Source organism: Panthera tigris, chromosome C1 (genome assembly GCF_018350195.1).
Source record: "Panthera tigris isolate Pti1 chromosome C1, P.tigris_Pti1_mat1.1, whole genome shotgun sequence".
Lineage (NCBI taxonomy): Eukaryota > Metazoa > Chordata > Mammalia > Carnivora > Felidae > Panthera > Panthera tigris.
The window spans coordinates 38340344-38363040 of NC_056667.1; the positions used below are offsets into that span (position 1 = coordinate 38340344).

Here is a 22697-nt window from a genome sequence, read left to right on the forward strand (position 1 = left end):
GTCATTTGACCTTAATAAGGTTTAACTGTCATTCTGGAGCTTGTCATTAAAGAGAGACTCTCCTACGGCCCTCCTGCTCTGCTTTCTGCATTTGCAAGCGGTATCAGTGCTCACCATCCTGCTGCCATCCGGTCGGGAAGGACTTTAAAATCCTCAAAGACATGAGAAAATCCCTAATGAGCAAGGGCTGTCATTTTTGTACAGCAAATGTGACTAAGTGTGGTAAAAGTGAAATAAACACACACAATCTCAAGCCACAGATCTCCTGCTTGGAAGGACCAGTCCAGGCAGTCTGGAGGAGCTCATATAATTGGGGTAAAAATGGTGAGTGTATGGTGGGGTAGGAGACGGACTTCCAACCTGCCTGATTGTAGTAAAGAAAAAACCAACACTGTACTTCGGTATGACAAGAAACCACTGGGACGAGGAAGTCGGACACACTCTGCCCGGCTCCGACCTAACCAGTTGTACGGCCTTGGGCAAGTCACTTTCCTTCTCATTCGCCTGCATGGCAAGCATTTCTGGGCTCCCAGTGTTGCTATAGGAGGTCCCTGGGGGGCAAAGATACAGCAAAAAGAGACCAGAGGTGACCACAAGGGGCTCTGGGACATATGACAGAAGTGTCCACTCACCCTAAGAAGTCAGGGAAGGCTTCCTAGAGGAAGGTTCTCCTAAGCAGATCCGGGTGGTTAGAGCAGCTAGCCAGACAAAGCAGCCCAGGTGCAGGGTGGGTAGTTATGACTTGTGGTCCGGGCCCCAGGAATGGCCCTTACAAATTCCCTAACGTGAGAGGGAACAAGGCTTGTTCAGGGAGTACAGTAGTTCATTAGGGCAAGAACTCTAGGGGAATACTGCTGAAAAATAAAGCTGGAGCAATGGCCAGGGGCCAGGCTATAAAGGTGCTTTTGTGACATGTTAAGAAGCTTACCTTTTAATAATGGGCACCACAGGCTGGCTGTGACGGGGTGGTGGTGACAGGATCATGTTTGGTTTCTTAAGGATCACTCTGGTTACGTAATGGAGAGGGAAGTCTGGAAGCTGCCGGAGTATTGTAGGGGGGAAATGATGGCCTATGAAAGGTGCATGGGGCAGGGAGAGAAGTGGGTGGTTTAAGACATATTTGGGGGCAGAAGAGACAAAACGAGGCATGTGCAGGAGTCGAGCATGGGCATCTTGGGGTACCTGCTGGTGGTGCCCTTCACCAAGACAGGGAATCCAGAAGGGGCAGAAGGCTGTGCAGAGAGGAAAAAGGAGAGAGTGGTGAGGGGCACAGTTGTGCCAGTGTCATGGGGGAACCTGTGAGCTGTGAGGAGATGGCCAGTGGGCACCTGAATGTATGGCTTGGGAACGCAGAAATGTGGACTGAGCCAGGGATAGATTTGGGAACATCATTCACTGATTTAGCAAATGTTTACTGAGCACTCACTACCTGCTAGCCCTGAACAAGATACTCATAAAGCTTATATTCTAATGGGCTTGTGGGGGGTGGGGGAGTGGGGAGGCAATTCCCAAATAAACAAACAAGAAATGCTATGCTGACACTTTATGTAGGGTGATGCTGAGGTGACAGAGAACAATGGAAAGGCTATGCAGATGGGGCCGCTGGGAAAGGCCTCTCTGGATGGCCAGAAGGAGGTGGGACTGCAGGGCAGATGGAGGGCACTGCTGACAGTGGGAAAAGGAAGGTGGTAGGAGGCCCCTGTGATTAGAGCATGGTGGAAAATGGGAAGCGAGGTGTCAGCAGAGGGCAGAGGGGTCCCCAGAGGCCAGATTGCCAGGCGTGAGCCAGGACAAGGAGTGTGGGTTTCAGCCTGGGCTCTGGGAACAGTGGGAAGTGAGATCAGCTGAGGAAAGTTTTGTGGAGAGAGAGGACACTCTGGGGACAGAGGACAGGGCAGCAGAAGTGGAGCCCACAAGGGGCATGTGAAGCCAGGGAGGCAGGAGGAAGTCGAACATGTGTTACTGAGGAAGTCCTCAGTAAAGGAGGAATGAGTGGTCCCATCAGACAGTCTGGGGAGGAGGTGAAAAGTGTGCCCCGGATCTGGTAAGGCGGAAGTCCATGGGAAACTTGGCAAGAACAGACTAGTAGGGGGCTAGACTAGGGGGCTAGGCCCCCTCTGACAGACAGCAGGGGCATCACAAGTGAGCACAGGCAGTGAGTGTAGACAACTCCTTAAGAGAGCTGGATGTGAAAAGGAAAAGGGAGACATGGAGCAACCAGGTGGTTGAAGTGGCCTCCAGGGAGTGTTTTGTTTGTTTTCATAAGAAACAAGTGGTCAAAGTCTATTTAAATGATGCTGGGAAGGAAGTGGGAGGGCAGGAGCATAATTGGAGGAACAAGGTACTTAGGAAGGCAGGTGGGCTGGGATCCAGATAGAGAGAATGGATGGCCCCAAATAAGAGAAGGAAACTCTTCTTCTGGGACATGGGGCAGAAGAACAGACGGTATAGTTAGGTCTGTAGTTAAGCCTGCAGTTTGAAGCTGTGGGAGTTCCTTTTCTTTTCTCTCTGAAGGAAGAGAAAAGGCCATCTTCTGGGAAAGAGAGGTGTGGACTATCATGTTTGGCAAAGCAGAGGAAGTTTAAAAAAGGCTTGGAAAATAGGGGAGTAGATCCGTGAGGGAAACCTGGGGGACTTGGCAGGGGGGTTGAAGACCTAATGGCCCAATGCCACACAGCTGAGAGGTTTTCTAGATTGTTCTGTAGCACTGGGGACCCGGTTAGCTGCACAGGACATCATCCGAGTAGGGTTTAAGGAACATTCAAAATGTTTCTTTTGGCCACAGGGTAGCCAGGACAAAGACCACAATCCTGGCTTTATTGATGGAGACACCAAACATGGGCTTGGTTGGTACTGGCATTGCGCTAGGCTTGGGGAAACAAAAGTGAATATAGTATAGGAACCAGGGTTAGCTCCAAGTTAAACCAAAGCAGAGCTGGGGCTCAACCCCAGGCTTTTGATACTGGGTTCCTACTGCTACTTGCCATCACCCTGCACCGTGAGTGGATGGGAGAGAGCCTGCAAGCTGAGCAGTACTGGGCATTAGTGAACTTCAATGGTGTGATCATCACAAGGTCACATCGGCTCGATGGAGGCAGCTCGCTTGTCAGGAAAGATTGCTAATTTCTTGTCATACTTAGAACATAACTATTTCCAAGCTATAATCCTAGGCAGCCCTTTCAGTTCTCTTAAGAGGTTAAGTTTTCAGCTGAGGAAACTAAGACACAGGGGGGAACTGATTTACAAGAAATCACAACGAGGGTCAGTCCAGGGATCAGCTTGCCAGTCTCAGTGTTTCATTTGTTCACACTTCATTTACTGAGCTCCTACTGTGTGCCATTCCCTGTGGTAGGCAATGAGGATGTGGAGATGAATCAGATAAGGTCAGACCAGTGCCTGAGGCAGACACACAGCAGATGATTTTAGACCACGACAAGACGATGGGGCCAGTCAGGCACTGGAAGGCACCTGGGACCTGCTGAGTCACATTCCAACAAGTATAGTGGAATCAGAGGTTGGGCACCTATCTGGTGGGGCAGGGCCACATCCCCAGGAAGGCCTCTTCCTCAGGGAGACCTCCCAAATGGAGATCCATTATTTCAGAAAGCAAGCAGACTAAAGGCTACCTCCAACTGTCTAAAAATAAGTGGCTGTTTAAGTGAATTAGTCATGAGTCGGCCAGGCAAGGAAGGCAGCTCTGCTCCAGCAGAACAAGGCCCACACTAGAGCCAGGGTGGTATGGGTTTGAACTCTCTAGCTCTAACCTGGCTGATCACTTAATCTCGCTGAGTCCTGCCACCTTGACCTCCAAAGCGTACCCTAAATCTGGCTTTTTTTCCTACTCCCACTGCTATAACCTTAGTTCACGGCACCATCATCTCCATCCGAGACTACTGCACGAGTGTCCTAACTGAGCTCCCATTTGGTCACTCCACAATCTGCCCTTCTCCTATGGATAGAATAGATCCAAGCTGCTTAATGTGGCTTTTTTGGCCCTTGAGAATGGCTCTCACCCACCTCGCTGACCTCGCTCTCCCCTCACTCATGGCTCCGTGGCTGTCCGGAGCTGCCTCGTCCCTGGAGTGTGCTGGCCTTTGTGCCTCTTTACTCTGCCTGTTTTGCCGCCCCTGAGACCTCCACAGGGCTGCCTCCTCCACCCCTAGTTCCCAGCCTCCTCAAGCAGGCCTGCTCCAACACACCTAACACAGCCCGCTCTGTCCTGCCGTAACATGTAATGATGCTTCACTGCCTTCCTTCATCAGTACCTGAAATTATCTGACATATATGTTGTCTGTCGCAGAACCTGGCGTGGGGTCTGCTCAAAATGTACATGTTGATGGAATCTACTTTCTTTGCTGAAACATGGCAGCTGGACACTTAGAGACCAGTAGTCAGGAGCATGGCTTCTGAGGCCCATGCAGTGACCCCCTTCCCCAGGAATCCTTCCTTGATTTTCTAGCTAGGGGGTCTCCTCCCCTCCTGAGATCTTTCTCAGCATGTCATCTACCCTTCTCTCATGCTAGCAACTTGGACTGTGCTTGTGTCCACGGCTCATCTCCCGTTAAACATGAGCTCCTCTGGGACAAGGTCCATACCTGCTCTTGTGTTCCGTGCCCGGCCTGGGGCCTGGCATGGAGAGGCTTCAGTGTCTGCTGAACTAAACTGTGTCTAGTACATTCCACAGAGTATAGGACAGCATCTCAGCCATTGCGTTTGTACTGCAGTGACCTACCTCTGACAATGCTTAGTTTGTGAGGCGAGAGGGGTGGCTTAGGGACTGCATCTTTCTTTTTTTTTGTGGCAACTCCGGTGACGCTTCTGTTCTTCAGAACATCTGTTCCCCAAATCATGACTGCCAAGTTCTTTGTGTACTTGGAATCTCCTTGGGTTACTTGTAGCTGGTGCCATTTCTCCTCATCAACCCAAATCCCGCTTCCCAGATGGACCTGAAAGAGATAAGAACACAAGCACCTGTGTAGTCGGACAGGCTGGCAGTTGGAAACTTTTCTTTCCCTTTAAAAGACACTGCTGCACACCCATAAGAGGCTCATTCCATAAACATCATGTTAACTATCTTTAAGGGAAATAATAATCATTTACCGAATCCCTATAATGCACCAGGCCTTATTCGAGTGCATTATACCCACTCTCTCAAATCTTCGTGGCAACCCTGGAAGGAAGGTGTTGGGATACTATTTTCATTTCCGATGGAAAAACCGGGTTGAGAAAGGTGAAGCCAGTTGCCAAAAGTCACTCAACTATTATGTTACAGGGTTGGGATTCTAAACATACTCATGTTATAACAGGGCCACTTGGAGCCCGAGCAAATCTCAGAACGTGTACGTTTCACTTCCTTCTCTGTTACACTTTAGAAAGACTTCTCTCCCTTTGCTGTGAACATGCTGGGGCACAAATCCCAGCATAGTGGTTCCCAACAGTGGCACACGCGGGGGTCGTCTAGAGCTGTAAAAATCGCTGGTGCCTGGGCCCCATTCCCAGGGATTCCGAATTATTACTCTGGGTGGGACCTGGGTACAGGGGTAGACGAAAGTTCCCTAAGTAATTCCAATGTACAGCCGAGTTTGAAAACCACTGCCAGTTGGAGCCGGGAGGACAGCCACCAGACTCCACCATTAACTGGAGTGTGTTTGTGCAAGTCCTTTCCTACCTCTAGCTTCAGTTTCCCATGAACTAAACTGGGAGAGTGGGATTTCATCTCTAAGTTCCTTCTGGCTCAGAACACCTATGATTTTGATAAATTAAATACAACCACAGTGTCCTCGGTCTGATTCTGTTCTGATGGAACAGAACACGGCCTAGCGCTCCCTGGAAGGGAAGGTCTCAGAAGGTTTCAGGGCAGAGTCGGTAAATGTAAGACGACTCAGAACGATCTAGCAATAAGCTATAGGCTTTCAAATTTTTTCTCTTTTCTGGCTCTTTTAACAACTCAAAAACCATTTGCTAATCATTAAAAAATGGAGTTTTGACTTCGACACTGCCATTTATGTTGTGTTTCTCCTGAGTCTGTGGAGGGTGGAAATGGCCTCTGTGGAGAAGGAGGGGAGGCAGCTGCTAATGAGCTGAACTTTCTAAGGGTAATGAAAGAGCTCTGCCCAAAGTCCTTGTCTTCAGAAAGAACTGTAGGTCAAAAACATCATGTGGTCAGGAGACCTCTTGGGAGAGGTCCTGGCCTGAGAGATCGCACACACACCCACACTGATGGCAGACTGGCAAGAACTACCGTTCAAAGATGGCTGAAGATCTTTCTACTGAAGACTGGCTTGGAAAAGAAGGTGGGTACACACAGATGGGAAGACAGGTCAGTCAGCAACACTTCTTCCTTCACCAATTACTGAGGTTTTTCAGCCATCCAAAACGGAAAACAAAATAGCCCAGCAACACAGCCCACTCACGGATGTCAGCAAGTAACCAATCCACCTGGCCTCATCTGCCTTCACTTCCTTTTGCTCACAAGATCATTCAGATCCCTGCAGGCCTGGTATCAGGTAACCAGATCCACCTGGTCTTCCTGTGCTGCAAATTTCAGTGCCGCAAATCTGTTCATATGGCTCAGGAAGATAAGCAACCCTGGAAGTGAGATGTGCTGCCCGGGGCCAGCTGGGCAACACTGATCCAAGGTCAAGTCTGGCCTTTCCTCTGCAGTCTGAACCGCAGGTGGGCAGTCTGTGTGCCAGATCAGGCATGCTGGGGACAAGTTTCCTGCTGCTCCCTGCTGGGCCCCAAGTCACCTCCCTCTGATGACACTCTGAAGCTACCTCACAAGCTTCCTGAGATAAGGGGGAAACAAGGAATTTGAATTAGATTGAATTCAGAATTAGAAAACCTTAGAATGGAAGACAGCGTTCGTTTTTCAAAGATTTCTGCTCTTTTCCACCCTGGGCCTTGCTTTCCTATAATCTTTTATTATTCTTAAAAGAGAGGTGACAGTCATTTTAGCCCATGTTCTGCTAGAGAAGGGGGACACTAATATTTTTTGAGTACCTATAATGAACCAGGTATCGTACCCTCAATTTATCTAATCCTCATAATGACCTTAAGAGATGGAAATAGGTAGCAGTTATTATTCCCACTTTACAGACATGAATAGAGATTCAGAAGGACTAAATTACTTTCCGTGAGACATACCAGCAGTAAATTTTGGAGTCAAGATTCAGACCCAAATCTGTATGGCTCTAGAGCCCAAGTTCCCCAGGCCTTCTGCTGCTGCCAGTGTCACGGTGGTGCCAACGTGGTGGACACATAGCCTATCTAACATATCTATATTCCATGAGGTTTCTTTTTGAGTTTTCCTCTGTGCTGGCCCAGCCACTTCCCCTGCCGGCACTCACTGCAGGTCACTACGGCAGACAGGGAAACCAGAAGAAGCCATGGGCTGGCCTTTCTGCCTCTGGTCCCTGCTCCCTTCAACTCACCCTATAAACACTGCCAGATTAGTCTCCCTAAAACACAGCTTTCCTTCTTTGACTAGATTACTTCCACAGTCTTTCAACTCCGTGTTTCTGTGTGAACACTCTGGAATCTTGAATGGCTCCCTCTTTCCTATCACATCAATCTAACCTCCCCAGTCATCTTTAGAGGCCCTCCAGAATCCTCTTTCCATTCAACTTGCTAGCCTTTAGTCTCCTGCTATGGCCATCATGATGAAGCTTGCAAACTCCCGCATTTCCTTCTACTTTCAGTATGTGGTAACAGAAAAGGGGGTGCTGGAGTCTTCAGCCCTAGGTGGCAATCGGCTAGTCACTTTACCTGAGTCTCACTTTTCTCAGATGGACAACAGGCAGAACACCACCTAACTCACAGAGCTGTTCTGAGGATTATATGACATAACATGAATAAAACGTCAGGAGGACAGCACACCCCCAACCCACCCCCCAGCTATGTCTCCACTGATGCCTTTCCCCTGTCCAGAAATGAATGCCTTCACCTATGTCTTCTTAAGCCTGCTAATCTTCCAAGCCCCAGTCCCAAATCCAGGAAACACTCTTTAACTCTCCATAGCTAAGTTCTATCCCCCTCTGAATTTCTAGCCTTCTGTGAGCCTTCACCACCTGATTCAGTCCTTCACAGTACATCTCCATGGGGACGCATTGAGGCTTTGCCTCTTTGGTCCCGTTCAAAATGATCAGGACTAGTCTGAACACAAAGCAGGTGAAACAGAAGGGCATATTTAATATGTTTTAATGGCACAGGCTTTCAGTTCTGATGAGCTGCTTTTCCTTAGAGAAGAAAATATTTTCTGACATGAACTTGAGTACAAGGCCAGTTTTACAGCACAGAAAGAAATGGCTCTGGGTAAGACCAATCACAGGTATATGTTGGGACAAGGGCTCCCGAGGTCAGCAAAATAAGGGTCACCCGGAACAATGCCCAGTTTTCAGAGATGGAGCAGAATAGACTGGAAAGAGCACTGGCCTGGGAACCAGGAGACCTGCCTTCCAGTCCCTACCTGTTTGTTTCTAGCCTGTTCTATAATTACAGAGGAGCCCTTCTCTGGATGTGCTTCCCCAACTATGCCATTCATAAATTAGACTATGTAAACTTTAATAGTCTTTGCAGCTCTAGGATTCAATGAGGTTTTGAAATAAAGAAAAGCAATGAACTTTATCAAAATCAGAAAGTAACTTTTGCAGCAAGCCCTATTATACACATAAACCATTGTTAACTATTTGACCATAATGTTAGCCTTATGTGTCAAGGGAGGTTTTAAAAATATGGCATCTGGCAGGATGGGACTTGATCAAAAAATGGCTTTGTGAAATGTTTTGTAGGACAAAACTAGTTTCCTACTAGGAAGTGGATCCCATTCTAATGCTCTAGGCTTTGCGGAGATTAAGGCTTTTGTTCATGCAGGCAGAGAGAAGAGAGGGTCAGAAAGGATAGCAGAGCCAAGAACAATGAGGACGAGGGAATGTTGCTCTGGGAAACTGCCATCCATTTCTAGTCTGTCCACTTCCTTTCCTCTCCCTTCATAAATTTCTCTGTCGAGCTTCAAATTAGTTGCAAACAAAAGTCAGGTTAGTTTTACAGCAACACGTTGGCAACAACCAATGAAAAAACAAAACTGGCAATTTCAAGATTTGTTGTGCAACTCCCAGGGAAACATTAAGTGAGGTTTGAGATACCCATTTTCTGGAAATGGAAAAATGATACCTTTGCAAAAGAGGCCCCCAGAATGCTCAGAAACTGTCCATCAGTTTTCAAAGGAAGAGAGAAATAGTGTTCTCTTGGAAGCTACTTTAAGAAAAAGTCTCTAGTCACCATACAGTGCCGTCGTCACTAAAAAGGAATCAACAAACACAGAATGGTCCTTTCTTTTCTTTATCTTCAATTGGGTAAGATTCACCCAACTTAGATACACAGCTGGAGTGACTACAGGCCCATGGAGAGCATGAATCCATCCCTCCTTGCACAGATCGGGGCACTGAGGCCCAGCAAAGAGAAAGATCCACCCAAGCAAAGTTACACAGAAAGGACAGAGACAGAGCTATGCTCAGCATTCGTGTTCCCGACTGCCTATTTCCACTCTGGCATGCCACCTCTCCCCTGCAAAGCGGACTTTTAAAGCCTGTTGGCTGGAGCAAGTCAAGACAGAATGGGCGGATGACCTGGCCCATCAGTTCTGCCTCTGCAGGGGAGGAAGTGCTCAGTGGGAGATGAGGGAATGGCAGCATATCCAAGAGAGCCCTAAAGACTAACAGGTTTCATTTCCTCAGCTGACAATATTTGCTTTTTGCCTCAATCTGGCCAGTTGCAAGGATATATCTGGACAAACCCAAATAAAACAACCTTTTCTTTCTCATCAGCCCACTGGGGAACAATACTGGATAAACAGAGACCTTCTGAAGCATGAGGCAAGAAAAACAGACTGACACAGATGATTCTTTGGGGAGAATGAGAGGTGATGTCTGTACTGTATGCCAGGGTGGCAGAAATATAACACTAAAACTGAATTTGACCAGTGCCTAGACAAAGGGCTCCAATATACTTCTTCCAAGATGAATCCATTTGGATATCAGAAGGATGTTAGAACGTTTTCTCCCTGCCCAGCTGCTATGACACGTGACTTTAAGACTTCCAAAGGCTATTCCATTAGTTTTCACCCCTGTACTAATAGAATTAATAATGCTTAAGTTTTCTTTCATGACTTTTTTTTTTTCAATAGCCTTACAAGAAAATCTGAGAAGTTATATGTGGTCCTAGGACTGTGGCCTAACCACTGTTTGAATATACAGCTTGGAACCAGCTTAGGGACAAGGAGCGCTTCTCATTTACCAGTTTATCCTTGGCATCTAGCACAGGGCTTAGAACATATAGATACTTCGCGAATGGTGAACAGATACATATTGAGTTGTTCTCTGTCATTCAGAGATTTTATTTCTGGTACACCTTATAAATTTTATGTGTCTGGTTTTTATAGGAGGGTAGGACAAGTTTCATCAAACCACCCTGCCTTTTTAAATCTTTCTCACTACTAAGCTATTTTAAAACGTCAGTTTAGTTTTATACTTGCTTTGGCCCAGTATTTAAAAAAAAAAAAGGGAAGAGAAAAAGAACAAGTCCCAGTTTAGCTCCACTAGTTACAACACAAGAACTCTGGAAATAGTTACTGAGGCCCGGGCCAGGAGGCCAAGTGGCCACGCTGTGTCTCAGGAAGCTCCCACCAAACTCTCCATCGTCACTCTGACTAACAAACACTTGCAGGGAATGGATATTGAGCTTGAAACACTACCTTGCCATTGTCTAGGATATACTTGTCCATGACAGGTGCAGGAGCGGGGTAATAGGACGACGTATTTGCTTCCTCACTGAAAGTGCTCCGTAACTCCGGCTCGGGCTCGAGACATTCTGACTTTACTTTTTCCAAGTCAATGGCGGGACCTAGGCAGTTAAGAAAAGAGATCTGTCTAGAACTCCAAGGACAATAAAAGGCAAATATTTTTAACTACGCATCTATCAGCACACAGTGGCACAAAATAAATATGCTGGTTTATTTTTTCCGTTGGACTACACTTAAACCCAGGCTTGAAAATAATATGAGATATGAACGTCACAAGGGAAAAGGTAGGAAATTGGAAGACAAGAATGAACAAGACTCTAAGTATGAATGAGAAGTGGTCTTTGAGGGTGTCATTGTCTGAATGGAAATGCAGGGGAATCAACTTCCTGGTCAGAAAAAGAGGTCCTGTTAAGACTGGGGTGCACAAGGGGTGGCAATCACTGCAATATGCAAAGTGTGTATTTGCTAAAACCCCACTTCTGCAGCCTGCAGTGGAGCGGGCCACAGCCTAAGAACAGAGGTTAGGAAAGCAGTGGGGACAAATGCAAAGGCCTCCCTCTCCCTAAGACCTAGTATCTACCTAGACAGGAGCATTTCAACCAAGAAATTAAAATACAATACAGATTAAGCTTCTGATTGCCTGATCTAGCAGCTACCCTGATTTCTATTTTAATGCAATCAACACAAATTACGCGCAGTTTAAACAGTGAAAGGAAGCTAGATAAATGGTGGTGGTTTCTAAGGGGAGTATTTTTTCTTCTCCATTAAGCTTTTAAAAATGATGGACTATTTTTTAAATCACCTATTGTGTCTTGATTACCAAAGGGCAGAGAAACAGGATGAAAGTGAGTAAATAAGGCTGAATGACTTGATTAACTTTTGCAGGAGAGCAACTCCAAAGGCCAACGGAGAGCTCAGTACCCTGGAAATGTTCCCGACACAAACATTTCTTGAGCTGTCTGGGATCTGGGAGTTAGCTACTGCTATAGTGGGTCCCCCTGGGCTATGCCTATACCTGAAGTAACCAATGAATTTCATGGTCCAATCTTCCCTTATCCTAACTATGTGGATCGCCTGATAAGGAGCTCTTTATACACTAAATTACAATCTGGTTCCAATTCTATGCTCAACTGCCACACCCCAGACTTTGGCTGGTGGTAGAGAAGGTATTGGTGATTTTGTTACTAAAATTCCTCATGACAGGGCTTCCCAGAACAAGAATATCATTCCTGAGTTGCTGGCAGCTACCATCTGCAAGACAGAATCTCTGTAGTCTCTAAGGATGCAAGCATAAGCCTTGTACAAAGCAGAATGCAACATGGCTGGGAAGCAAAAGAGTGCTGATGAAAAAAAAATGGTTCATCATGGTAGAGCAAGGTTAGGTCCTATGCCTGGCTCTGCTGTTTTAATTGTGTGACCGCAGGTGAGTGAATTGTAGATGCAGACATTGGCAGAGTGAAGGACAGACAGCATCAGAAGTGTGCTGAGGGCATCTCCTAACACTGTGTGATGTATGTAGGGGCTGGGCCCGGGTCCCACTCTTCTCTTTGCCCCTAGCACCTGGCACTGAGTACCTAGTCTCTGAATGTTTGCTAAATGAATTAAAGAATGACAACAATGAATGAATACTTCTACAGTTTCAGAAGCAGATGCCAAAGTCTCTCTTCTCTCTGTGTGAGATCTCAGGTTGAATTTCTGAGATACAAACTCAAGTGGAGCATTTGATCTTTTCTGAGATCAGGGCAGAGGTAATTACTCCAGTTTCCCCTAAAGGGCATGGCCCAGTTGGCATCTGAAGTCCCTTCCTGCTCTGACATTCAGCAACAGGAAAAGGGGATGGGCTGAGAAGATGAGGTCCCTGTAGCCACTGGCTCACAGGTCATCTTTGGCAAGATTGTGCCCCTCCTCTAAAGTCTCTTTCTCCTTCTAGGAGAGGAAGATGTTGGACAAGAGAATGACTCCAGTTCAGCTCTGACTTTAGTCCGGTTCTCCCCCACCCATCTCCACAATGGCTGCCAAAGAGATCTCCTTGAAACCGTGTCCTTCCTTGCTTAGCACCTTCCTTCCTAGTTACCCTCAAAATTAGGTCATACGTTGTAGCCTCCATAAGGCCCAGAACAACCAGCCTCCTCTCTACCCCTGGTGCTCAATTCTTGTTCTCACCTGATACTCACCTCTGCAGAGGGGCCATATGCCATGCTGTCCCGGCCTCTATGCCTTGGAAGTCTCGGCCTTGCATAATGCCACCTCATCTGCCTGCCAAGAATGGAGCTTAGGGGTCCCCTCTGTGAGGCCTTGCTCTGATCACCACCAGGTAGGGGGAGTCTCTACTTTGTAAATACTTCCAGCAAATTCTGTCTGCAATCATCTGCCAATCTGTTGTCCGCATTAGACTGTGAAGCTCTTTGGGGGCAAAGTTTTATTCTCTGTGCAGTCTTGGCAGCCAGAGCACTGGCTGGCACATTGCAGGCTCTCAGTAAATTCTTCGTGACAGGAGGGGAGAGAGTTGGGGGTGGAGGGGTGGGCAGGGACTTAAACAGGCCAGGGCAAAGGTTCTGAAACAAAATCCTGCTGCCGAGTTGAGGCGCTTGGGGGTACAGGCTAGGGTGGGTGGGAGCCGTTCTTAAACTACTGTGACCTTTTGGCAGCCCACAAAGTAGAACTTAGGTCTGTCAAGTAGAAATTGGAAACTGCTGACAGAATGGACGATTCCGATGGCTACAGAGGGACATATAAGGGACATGAGGACCGAGGGTTGAGAGATGCTTCTCTGGCTCCATCCTCTGCTGCCTCCTTGCCACATCCCCACCCCAACCTCCCAGTCAGACTCCACTCCAAAGTGCCAGCCTGGCCTTCCCCACGCATACACCATTCCTTCCAGCTTCCCAGTCTGTGCTTGTGTCGCTCCTGCTGTCAGATCAGTCTACCCCACAGATGCCCACCTAGCTGCACTCCACCCGGACCTCAAGGCCTGACTCAAATGCCACCTCCTCCATCTCTTCAAAAGGAGAAAGCCATTCTCTCTACCTGTTGGCTTGGAATTTGGAGTCAAAGAGCCTGGAGTTTAAATTCTGGATTCCCCATTTACTGTTTAGGTGAGTTGTAAGCTTCCTCAGGTGGGTGAGCTCTGTCCCCGTGTGGACTCCCCGCCCCATATAATCAGATGCTCTCAGCTGTTTCTAGGCATGTTCCCCCCACTAGATGGTGAGGCTTGAGGCCAGGCAGGGACTGTGTCTTCTTATTTCAGAGACCAGGGCTCAGCAGCGTCTGGTTCACGTTCTACCCTCAACAGGTAATTTCCACATTAATGATTACTTAACCTTCCTGGCCCTGTGGCCTCACTTGAAAGAAGCAATGACAACAGAGACCTGGCGAGACTGAAGATTCAGTGAGTTGACCATATATATGAAATGATTACGCCAGAGTCTGGTGCGGACTGGGTACTCGGTAAACAGTGCTCACCCCTGCTCCACCTCCTTCATACACAAGTTATTCCCGGGTGCTTCAGTTAGCCCACCACTAAACCATGGCCTTGGTGCACAGAGTCCGTCCTGGCACTCCACGGCACACCCACGCTCCCTCGGGCTCATGCTGATCTCCTCAGGGACTGCTGCACTGGGATCTTCTGGCTCCCAGGGAAAACTATTTCCTCCCATTGTCCGTCAGCACCGTGGAGCATCCGGAGGCTGCCAGGTGTCAGTACTGTCTCTGCAGCTGCCCCGTCTTCAGTACTGTACACAGAAGGTACCTGGCTCCTCAGCCTCAGCCCGGAGGGCAGACCAGCCAAAGGCACATCTTGGAAGGGGTTCCTCAAGGGAACTGGGGGTAAATCACAGCTGCATAACCTCAGACAAATCACCTCACCTCTCTGTGCCTCAGCTTTCCTACCTGCAAAATGTGGATTACCAATAGCCACCATGCAAGCTGATAATGCCTCTGGAAGAGTCCAGCACCGAGGCAGGCACAAAACAGAGGATCAGGAAATGGCAGATAAACAAAAGAATGAATCCGGGAGTAAAGCAGGGTGTTCCGTATTACAGAATCCAAGAGAAAAGGAACAAAAAAAAAGCATATGATTTCTTTGGGGAGAAGAGGGAGGGCCTCTAGTGCTTTTAATTTAAGGGAGGGGGGAGAAAAACATTTCATTGCAAATTTTAGTCGGTTCTACTACCGATGTTGGCAATTTACATCTCATTACAACAAATGCCTCAGATTGCTGTTTTGCTTTTAAAAATTTCTGAGGCATTGTTCTCCTTCAAACACATGTGACCAAATTAGCCACAATAATAAGCACTTGTGCTAAGAGACAGCATTGTACAATCTGGTGCAGATATTTTAAGTAACAAAGGAACTTTTTTCACTTTGTGGGAAGAGTAGGAATTAAAAAGAAAAAAAAAGGCCTTTTGATCTACTTCAGGTTTATTTTGGGGAAAATACACCTTCCATGAAGAGAAGCCTCTCAGCTGGGTAAGGGAAGCTTTTACAAAAGCATAAAAGGTAGTACTTGTCTTTTCATTCAGTCATTCAGGAACCCATTCAGTATGCAATCCCTGAACGCATACCCAGATCTGGGCCCTGTAAGGCACTGGGGACCCAGAGAAAATACAGCATGCCCCAATTCTGGAGAAGTTGAGAATTTTACATGTGAAACTCCATTTCTTTGCATACAAATAGCTGTGATTTGACAGACAAGCACTGGATTTAGTTAGAAAACCAGGTGCAAGTCCAGGTTCTGTTATTTATTTGACCTCTTTAAGCCCCAGGGGCCTCTTCCATAAAATGGGAATCATGGCACAGAGAAAGCGGCTTGATAAACATTGGCACAACGAATAAATGAAATTATATCTTTCTGGTTCTGTCTGGCTTAAATTAGACTAATGCTGTTCTTCTTGAAAACTTTCTAAAAAGTTAATGCTTGTGTGACTTCCAGGAGGTTCAGAAGTCATCCATTTCTTCAAAATCTGTGTATATGTTTGAACAGTAAATACCATTTCTGAGTAACAGATGGGCTAATAATATTAGACTTTTCTTAAAACATACTTAATCCTTCCATTTACTTCTGCCAGTGAACAGGAAGTGTCTCTGCTACAGGTATGATTCCAGTTTCTTCCTAAATGCAAAGTCAATCAAGTCAAAATTCTTACATGCATTCGGAACACCTACTGTGGCACAGAGGTACACTGGATTGGGTAGAAGAAAGAGGATTCCACTCTGTTTAAAGACTAAGCATGGGAAGAGCTATGCAACAGTGAAGGAGGTGCACAAGAGCCTTGGAAAGAGGCAGGGGACATGGTCCAGAGCTGGGCAGGTGGATCCCTATGGGCCCTATCATTTTTTTCACGAAAGGTATCGGCCACTTTCACCTGCTATTGTCACTACACATCTGGGTTTTTTTGCCCCATATTTATGCTTCCAGTGATGGTGGGGACATATCTGGTCTCATTCCTTCAGTGAGAATCTACTAAGCACCTACTAAGTGCCAGTACTAGGCTAGATGGCCCTGATTGGCTCACAGCCCAGTGGTGACAAAAGACAGGCAACAGGTCACCACCCATGTGGTTGACAAGGGTAAGGATAAAGACTTGGGAACAAAAGCAAAGGAAGGGATGCTCCATCTGGAGGATGCTAGGAGGGCTTCAGAAAGACAGCCACATACTTGTGTGCTGGGGTCTGGAGGATGGATGGGCAGGAACTCATTGGGAGCAAAGGGCTGGGCAAGGAGTTATCCCCATCCAGTGAAGGCAAGTGGCACATAATCAAGGCTCCCTGACCAGCCAGGAAGTTGGCAGCCTAACGATCTGTACAAGTCCACCAGTCTGGGGAGGGAAAGGTCACTACTGACTTGGTGACCCTGGGAAGCTTCAGGGAAGAGGTGAGCTCTGGCTGGAGCACTGATGTGTGACGAGGTCTGGGGAAGGTGGAGGGGCAGTCAGGCAGGGGATGGGATCACAGTAAATAGTGGCTCTTTGGGTCCTTCTCCCCCTCACTCCTGATTTTCCCAATGCCTTCTGTGAGTGAGGGTTGGAGCAGGCTTTGCTGGGCAGAGGCAGGAGAAGCTGGTAGAGCCTTCAATACCAGATTGGCAAGTCCCTGCAGCTCACATGGATGTCCCTACAGTGGGGTCTCCTCCTTGGGAGTCAGAACCACAGAGCAGCAGAGCTGGGAAGGACCTGTGAGCATCCCCTCACCATGGGGCAGAAACCCAGCAAGGCATGGCAGGAGAGGGCCCAGGTTCCCAGTCATGGGGGTCCCACTCTGAGGAACTGCAGATGCCTATTTTAAATGACTTATTTGCTTATCTCTGAGAACCTGACCAACGCCTACTGAACGTCTTCTTTGTTATATGCCTTATGCCAAAATCTCTTTTTAAAAAAAATCTCTGCAGTATTTTTCACACTGATGTCAAGTAATTATTTGTTTCATATCCCCCTGGCTAGATGGCAACTCCAAGGTTAGCCATGGACCTTGGCTCACTGCTATCTCCCCAGCACCCAGTACAATGTCTCTGGCGCACATCAGTCATTGAACATGTGTTGAATGAAAGAATTTAATCCTCATGGAAGTCCTGAAAAACAGATCTTATTATCTCTGTAGAGGCTCAGAGTGGTAAAATAATTTGCCAAAAGTTGCACAGGGGGTGAGTACTCCAATTCTGGGCTGTTAGCTCCAAAGACCTGCTCTTTCCACTACTCTACACCTCCTCAGCTAACTGCACTTTTCAGATTTCACAGGCTTGTCACGTAATACCCATTCTGTGAGACCCTCAGTTCATCTCTGACCTTCCTGGGGCATGGGGGAGCAGTCTGTGAAGAACTCCATGGGGGGCAGGATGAGGGAGTGTCCCCAGGATTCATCTCACCCCCCAGGAGCTCTGCGCCTATCTTCCGCCAGCTGGTGGGGCAGTCAAAACTGGGTTGGTTCTTCATCTGTGGTTCTACCACTTCCTTCTCCACCCAACCATCTGGGCCCAGATAAGCATCCAAACGGCAGGAATGTGCAGAACAGCATGAGTCTGCCCTGCCAGACATGCACTCCTTCCTATCTACCTCTTCACTGTGCGGTCCAGACAGAACCTACTTGAGAGAGCCAGCTTCTCTCATTAATGCCAAGTTTTTGTTCAGGCTGTCCTGTTGCCTGAGGTACTGTTCTCTTCCTCTTCCTTTGGGTGAACCTAACTAGTTCCTCATCTGGGGGCCTTCCCCAGCCACCTATAGTACCCCTGCCCCCGTCATCTCCTGAGCCTTCCTCTATATCTTCTCCCAGTGCCCGGAGAGCCCAGGAGCACAGCAAGGCTCACACTGGATTCTACCCATCTGCTGATGAGACTGTGACTTTTTAAGGCAGTTCCAGGGTCTTAGCTATTTGATTTCCCTGTGCCCAGCATAGGGCCTGGAACAAAGGAAGAGTCTAATAAATGTTCTTGTACAAATATGTGTCCCTACAGTCAGAACCATCCAATAATGGAATGGGCTGCACTGGAAGGCAGTGAGTGAGCTTCCTGTGTCTAGAGGGATGTTCCAGGAGGCAAGGAGGCTACACAAGGCTTCCTGTCCCATGTAGGAGGGTGCACTAAGTGAATTCTGGGACTCCCTACAGGACTAGGGTGCTGCAACTTTAAGAATTACCTCCAACCAAACTCAGCTGCCTGGAACAGTAATGGAGAGAGAGTATGGCCAGACTCTGGGCCCTGTAGAACCCCGGTGACCAGAATGATTCCATTCATCCATCTTGGCTCAATATTAACCTTCTGCTGCTTCATTATGATGAATTTGTTCAGATTCCATATTGCCTAGGCATGTCCTGGTCCCTCTCTAGTCCTCAGTTTTCCCATCTACAAGATGGGGGTGAAGGGTTGGACTGGGCTCTCATTTAAAGAGATAATTTCTATAAAAACTACTTCCATCCAATAGCTCAAGGGTTCATCAGTCCCAGAATCCACTGCAGCACACAAAAGAGGTCTAATCATGAAGGCAGGAGTGACATGGCCTCTGTAGAAACACAGGGTCTGGGTGCCTGTGGGCTCGGCCTACCTGGTGGATGGAAAAGGGAGATAGGCCTCAATGTGAAAGCTAGTTTCACCATCTACTGGTTGTGTAGCCTCAGGAAAGCTACTTAATCTCTCTGAGCCTACTCTTCGGGCCTCAGTTGATGATCCTATCTACTGCAGAGGCTGTTTTAAATATGACAAGCACCTAATGTCAAGCCCAAAGCAGATGTTCAGAGAGGCAAGCTCTTGTCTGTAAGTAGCCCTTTCCTACCTCCATTTCCTCTGATTGGCAAATCCAGCAGGGAACAAGCCTGCCACACAGCCACACCAAAGGCAATGACCATCAGGCAAAGCCTTGTTCTAAGAGGAAAGCACATTCCTATTCTGGCAGTGGAGAAAAGTCCAGCAGCTCCTACGTGTTCTGGCTCCCCAAGCAGGTAACAGAGGGACAGCCTGGACTTATCTCTCAGCCCCCCAGAAAAATGAACTCCAGGGAGAAAAAGGAGGGTTATGAAGTGTCCTGCCACTCTGAAATCTGTTCTTAAAACAATCTGGGAGGAATTGTGGATAATCTTTCAGTCAGTGGTGCAAAAGGCCCTTCAAAGTAGAGAAGATAACCTATATCTTTAAGAGAAAAAATTCCAGTTCTCACTGCTAGATCTTTTCCTGTTATCCAAGTTGAGGAGGCACAGGGCACAGTGGTTTTGGCCCCGCTCCACCACTCACTGAGGCAGCTGGCAGCTTGCGGATCTCCTATGGATCCACCTTTGCAATGGGGATACACAAACCCATCCTCGTCGGCCTCCCTCAGTACCCAACTTCTGTGAGTGTTCCTGCTTATTGGCGAGAACACACTGAGGCTGAAGGAGGTGGAAAAGTGTCCTGAGATGAACAGGCCCCAGAAGGAGAGCCCTGGCAAAGGGGAAACTGAGCCATGAAGTGCCAATCTGAAGGATTGAGGGGGTCAAAAGGAGTGGTTGAGGACTGGGGATGGGAAGATGGAATTCTGCCTAGGAAAAGTGAGTGGAGGGAGAATTATATAAACTACACACCAGTGAGCTTGAGATCAAGGCCAGGCAAAGTTGTAAAATGGACTATTCAAATATGATTTTGGAGGACTTACAAGAGGCAGTAGCAATCTCCAGGAGACAACCGTACCTGTGTTCTGCTGCAGGACAATGAAGAGTCTATGATATGCCAAGCATCATACAAACATTATCCCATATGTATCCTCAAATGATCCTACATCATATATGCTGGACCCACTGAGCACTGACTATGTGCTAGCCCCTGGACACAGGTCTTAACATGCATTTGCTCATTTAATCCTCATAAGAACCATAATGGTTACTATTACCATTGACTCTGCTTTACAGATGAGGAAACTAAGGCCCAGAAAGTTAAGTAACTTGCCCAAGGTAACAAATCAGACCATGGAAAAGCCAGGGTTCAAAACCCCAGTATTCCAGACCTCTGGGCCCATGCAGGCTCTTAATGACCAAATTGGCTCTCCTGGTATGTGGTAGGCATTAAGATATCCATCTCAAAGAGGAGAAAACAGAGGCTGAGAAAGGCTCAGTCATTTACTTGAAGTTGCATGGGTACTGAACCAGAGAGCTGAGATTCAAACCCAAGTAATATCTGTTGCCAAAGCCCAGGCTGCCTCCAGCACAGGGGTAAGGCCAGCAGGAGGCATTTGGCTGACATTAGCTGCCTTTTCAAAGGCACCATCAGAGACCTGTGCTTAAAGAATCCAGCTCGGACTGCAAAGGATTTTAAAGATCAAAGCTGGTATTTTAACGGACTTTGGACAGAACACAAGGCATGAGCCCAGAGGGGAACAGAGGTGATAGAAACCTAGCTCTAAAGAGCCAAGACAGATTTGCAGACCACAATGGCTTTCCCCTTCAAAAATTTCAACCAGCTTGTGATCTGGCCAACAGGGACGTTATCTCTTCTTTTTGCTTCTCCTCGCTCAAATGGAGATAATCAACCTTACCTGGCCTCGCAATAAGGCTATCGCAATAGTCCAATGACATAAAAATGTCAAGGTGCTTTGAAACCTGTGAAGTGTCACACATATGTGAATTACTATTATTATGCTTATTATCTATGCCTCTTTCTGGCCAGAATTTATCATAACCACCTACATTCCCTGACAAAGCACACCCCAAATCTAAAACCATTATAAGCCTACCTCATGCAATCACAGCACTTGTTTTGTTCTGCTTGGTGTCCTGTTGTGTACGGGTCTGTGCTCCCCTCTGGATTGTGTGTGCATCTCGGAGGCAGCGATTACACCCTCCTCTCTCTATTCCTCACAGAGCCCTTTCCAGCTTTAGCTGGACTAACATTCCCTGAGTCACACCAAAATGAATGTAACTATCTGAGAGGCACTTGTGTTGCTAATACTGAGGACAATATCTAAGCTTTTGTCTTTGACCTCGAAGGACAAAGAATGTAGCCGAGGAGAACCCAAGAGAGACCCTAGGGTTTACTCTTTCTCCTACGCCAAAGCTCCCCCTTGCAGTTGCCTTTCCCCTGTGTGTTTCTCCTCAAGCCCTTGGAATTCTGAGTCTGCCAAGCTCCAGTTTAATAAATACTACGCATAAATACTTGTTAATATTTAAAAAAGAGACTGTCTTGTTTGTTTCTATATTCCTGGCACCTAATGCAGTCCTGGCACAAAGCATGCCCTCAATAAATAATTGTTGAATGAATGTAAGTAATGAATAAATGCACAAATAAATCTGCACTTTACCAACTGGAATTATCTGTGTGCTTTGTGTGTCCTCAGCATTTACTTCTTTGGGAGAGGGTGGGTAAAAAAGGGCAGAAAAGGAAAAAGAGACTGGCATTTATTAAACACAATATGCTGGTCACAGTGCTTTATTCTTTACGTTTGCTTCCTCAGTTAATTTTGATGTTGTCACAGAGACCCTGAGAGGAGAGACCCTCAGGATAGGACAGTGGGGTTCCTTCTGAGCAAAGAGGGCAACTTCCTATGCTAAGATCACAGAAAGTTCTGTTTCACAGAGAAGATGTTCTTTGTCGGAGGGGGGGGGGGCAGGGGCCGAGGAGTCACCTCCATCTCCATGACAATGAAGTCCAAGGGCTAAAGAAGGCCATGTAGGTGAGGGCCCAGAGAGAGGCACACAGGACTAGGTGTCAAGAGACCCCTGGGAATAGGCCTGTGACACTTTCTGAGCTTATTTCCTCATCAGCAACATGAGGACACCAGTCCATTTCCTAGATAAGCTCTCTCAGGACTCCAGAGACTCTTTCCTATTAAATCCAGCTTCTGAGACTTTCCTATTAAATCCAGCTTCTGTGTATTTGTGGAATGAATGAAAGAAGAATTAATAAATGTACAAATGAAAAAGTGAGCCACCAGGGCAGTCTCTGAAACATCTTCTTATACCATCTTGCTGCTGTCCTCTATCATTCTCCCTCGACCTCCACCAGGTGCACCATTACAACTCCTGACTGCTAGAGGGCCATTCACCACTCTGAGGTCTCCATCAGGTCAAGGGGCCAGGCTCCTGCTCTCTGCCTCTTCCCGTCTACCACCTGCAGAACCTCAGTGGCTGGGGGAGTCAGCAATGATTCTTCCGAGCAGGGAGCCTTCCTTTTAAAACTGAGCATCCTTGACCTGTTGGCTTTCTTGCTTCTGAATCTGCCTGTTATGGTGTAGATGATTCAGCACTCAAGCTGGACAAAGGCTGTTGAGCTGGGTCCCCAGGCAAGGTGGACAGGAGAAAATATGCAAGGACAGGCCTCTAAGAACAATGCTTGAGGCAGGCCCAGAGGCTCAAGGATGGTAGAGCTCAGGATGCTTTCAGAGAACACGTGAAGCCAAGAAACAAAGAAGGCCTTAGTCACTTTTTGGCTCTTATCTGCCATGTTACCGGT

At 47.3% G+C, this 22697-nt stretch overlaps 1 protein-coding gene across 20 annotated transcripts in view; it reads right to left on the reverse strand.

Annotated features, from left to right (window-relative positions):
• LOC102965268 (BEN domain-containing protein 5) overlaps window positions 1–22697 on the reverse strand; it is a 1451018-nt gene that overhangs the window by 210348 nt on the left and 1217973 nt on the right. For 14 of the 20 annotated variants that reach the window (XR_006221402.1, XM_042997069.1, XM_042997071.1 and 11 more), the window contains 2 exons: window positions 10751–10899; window positions 4733–4946 (listed from right to left, as the gene is read on the reverse strand). The exons of 4 other annotated variants lie outside the window; for them this stretch is intronic. Coding sequence is in view for 13 of the 16 variants with exons in the window: in XM_042997069.1 (XP_042853003.1) it covers window positions 4733–4946; window positions 10751–10899 (363 nt within the window). In the remaining 3 variants the exon portion in view is untranslated. Of the gene's footprint in view, window positions 1–632; window positions 781–4732; window positions 4947–10750; window positions 10900–22697 lie in introns of all 20 variants that reach the window. 2 more of the 20 variants (XR_006221404.1, XR_006221403.1) reach the window with 1 other exon arrangement.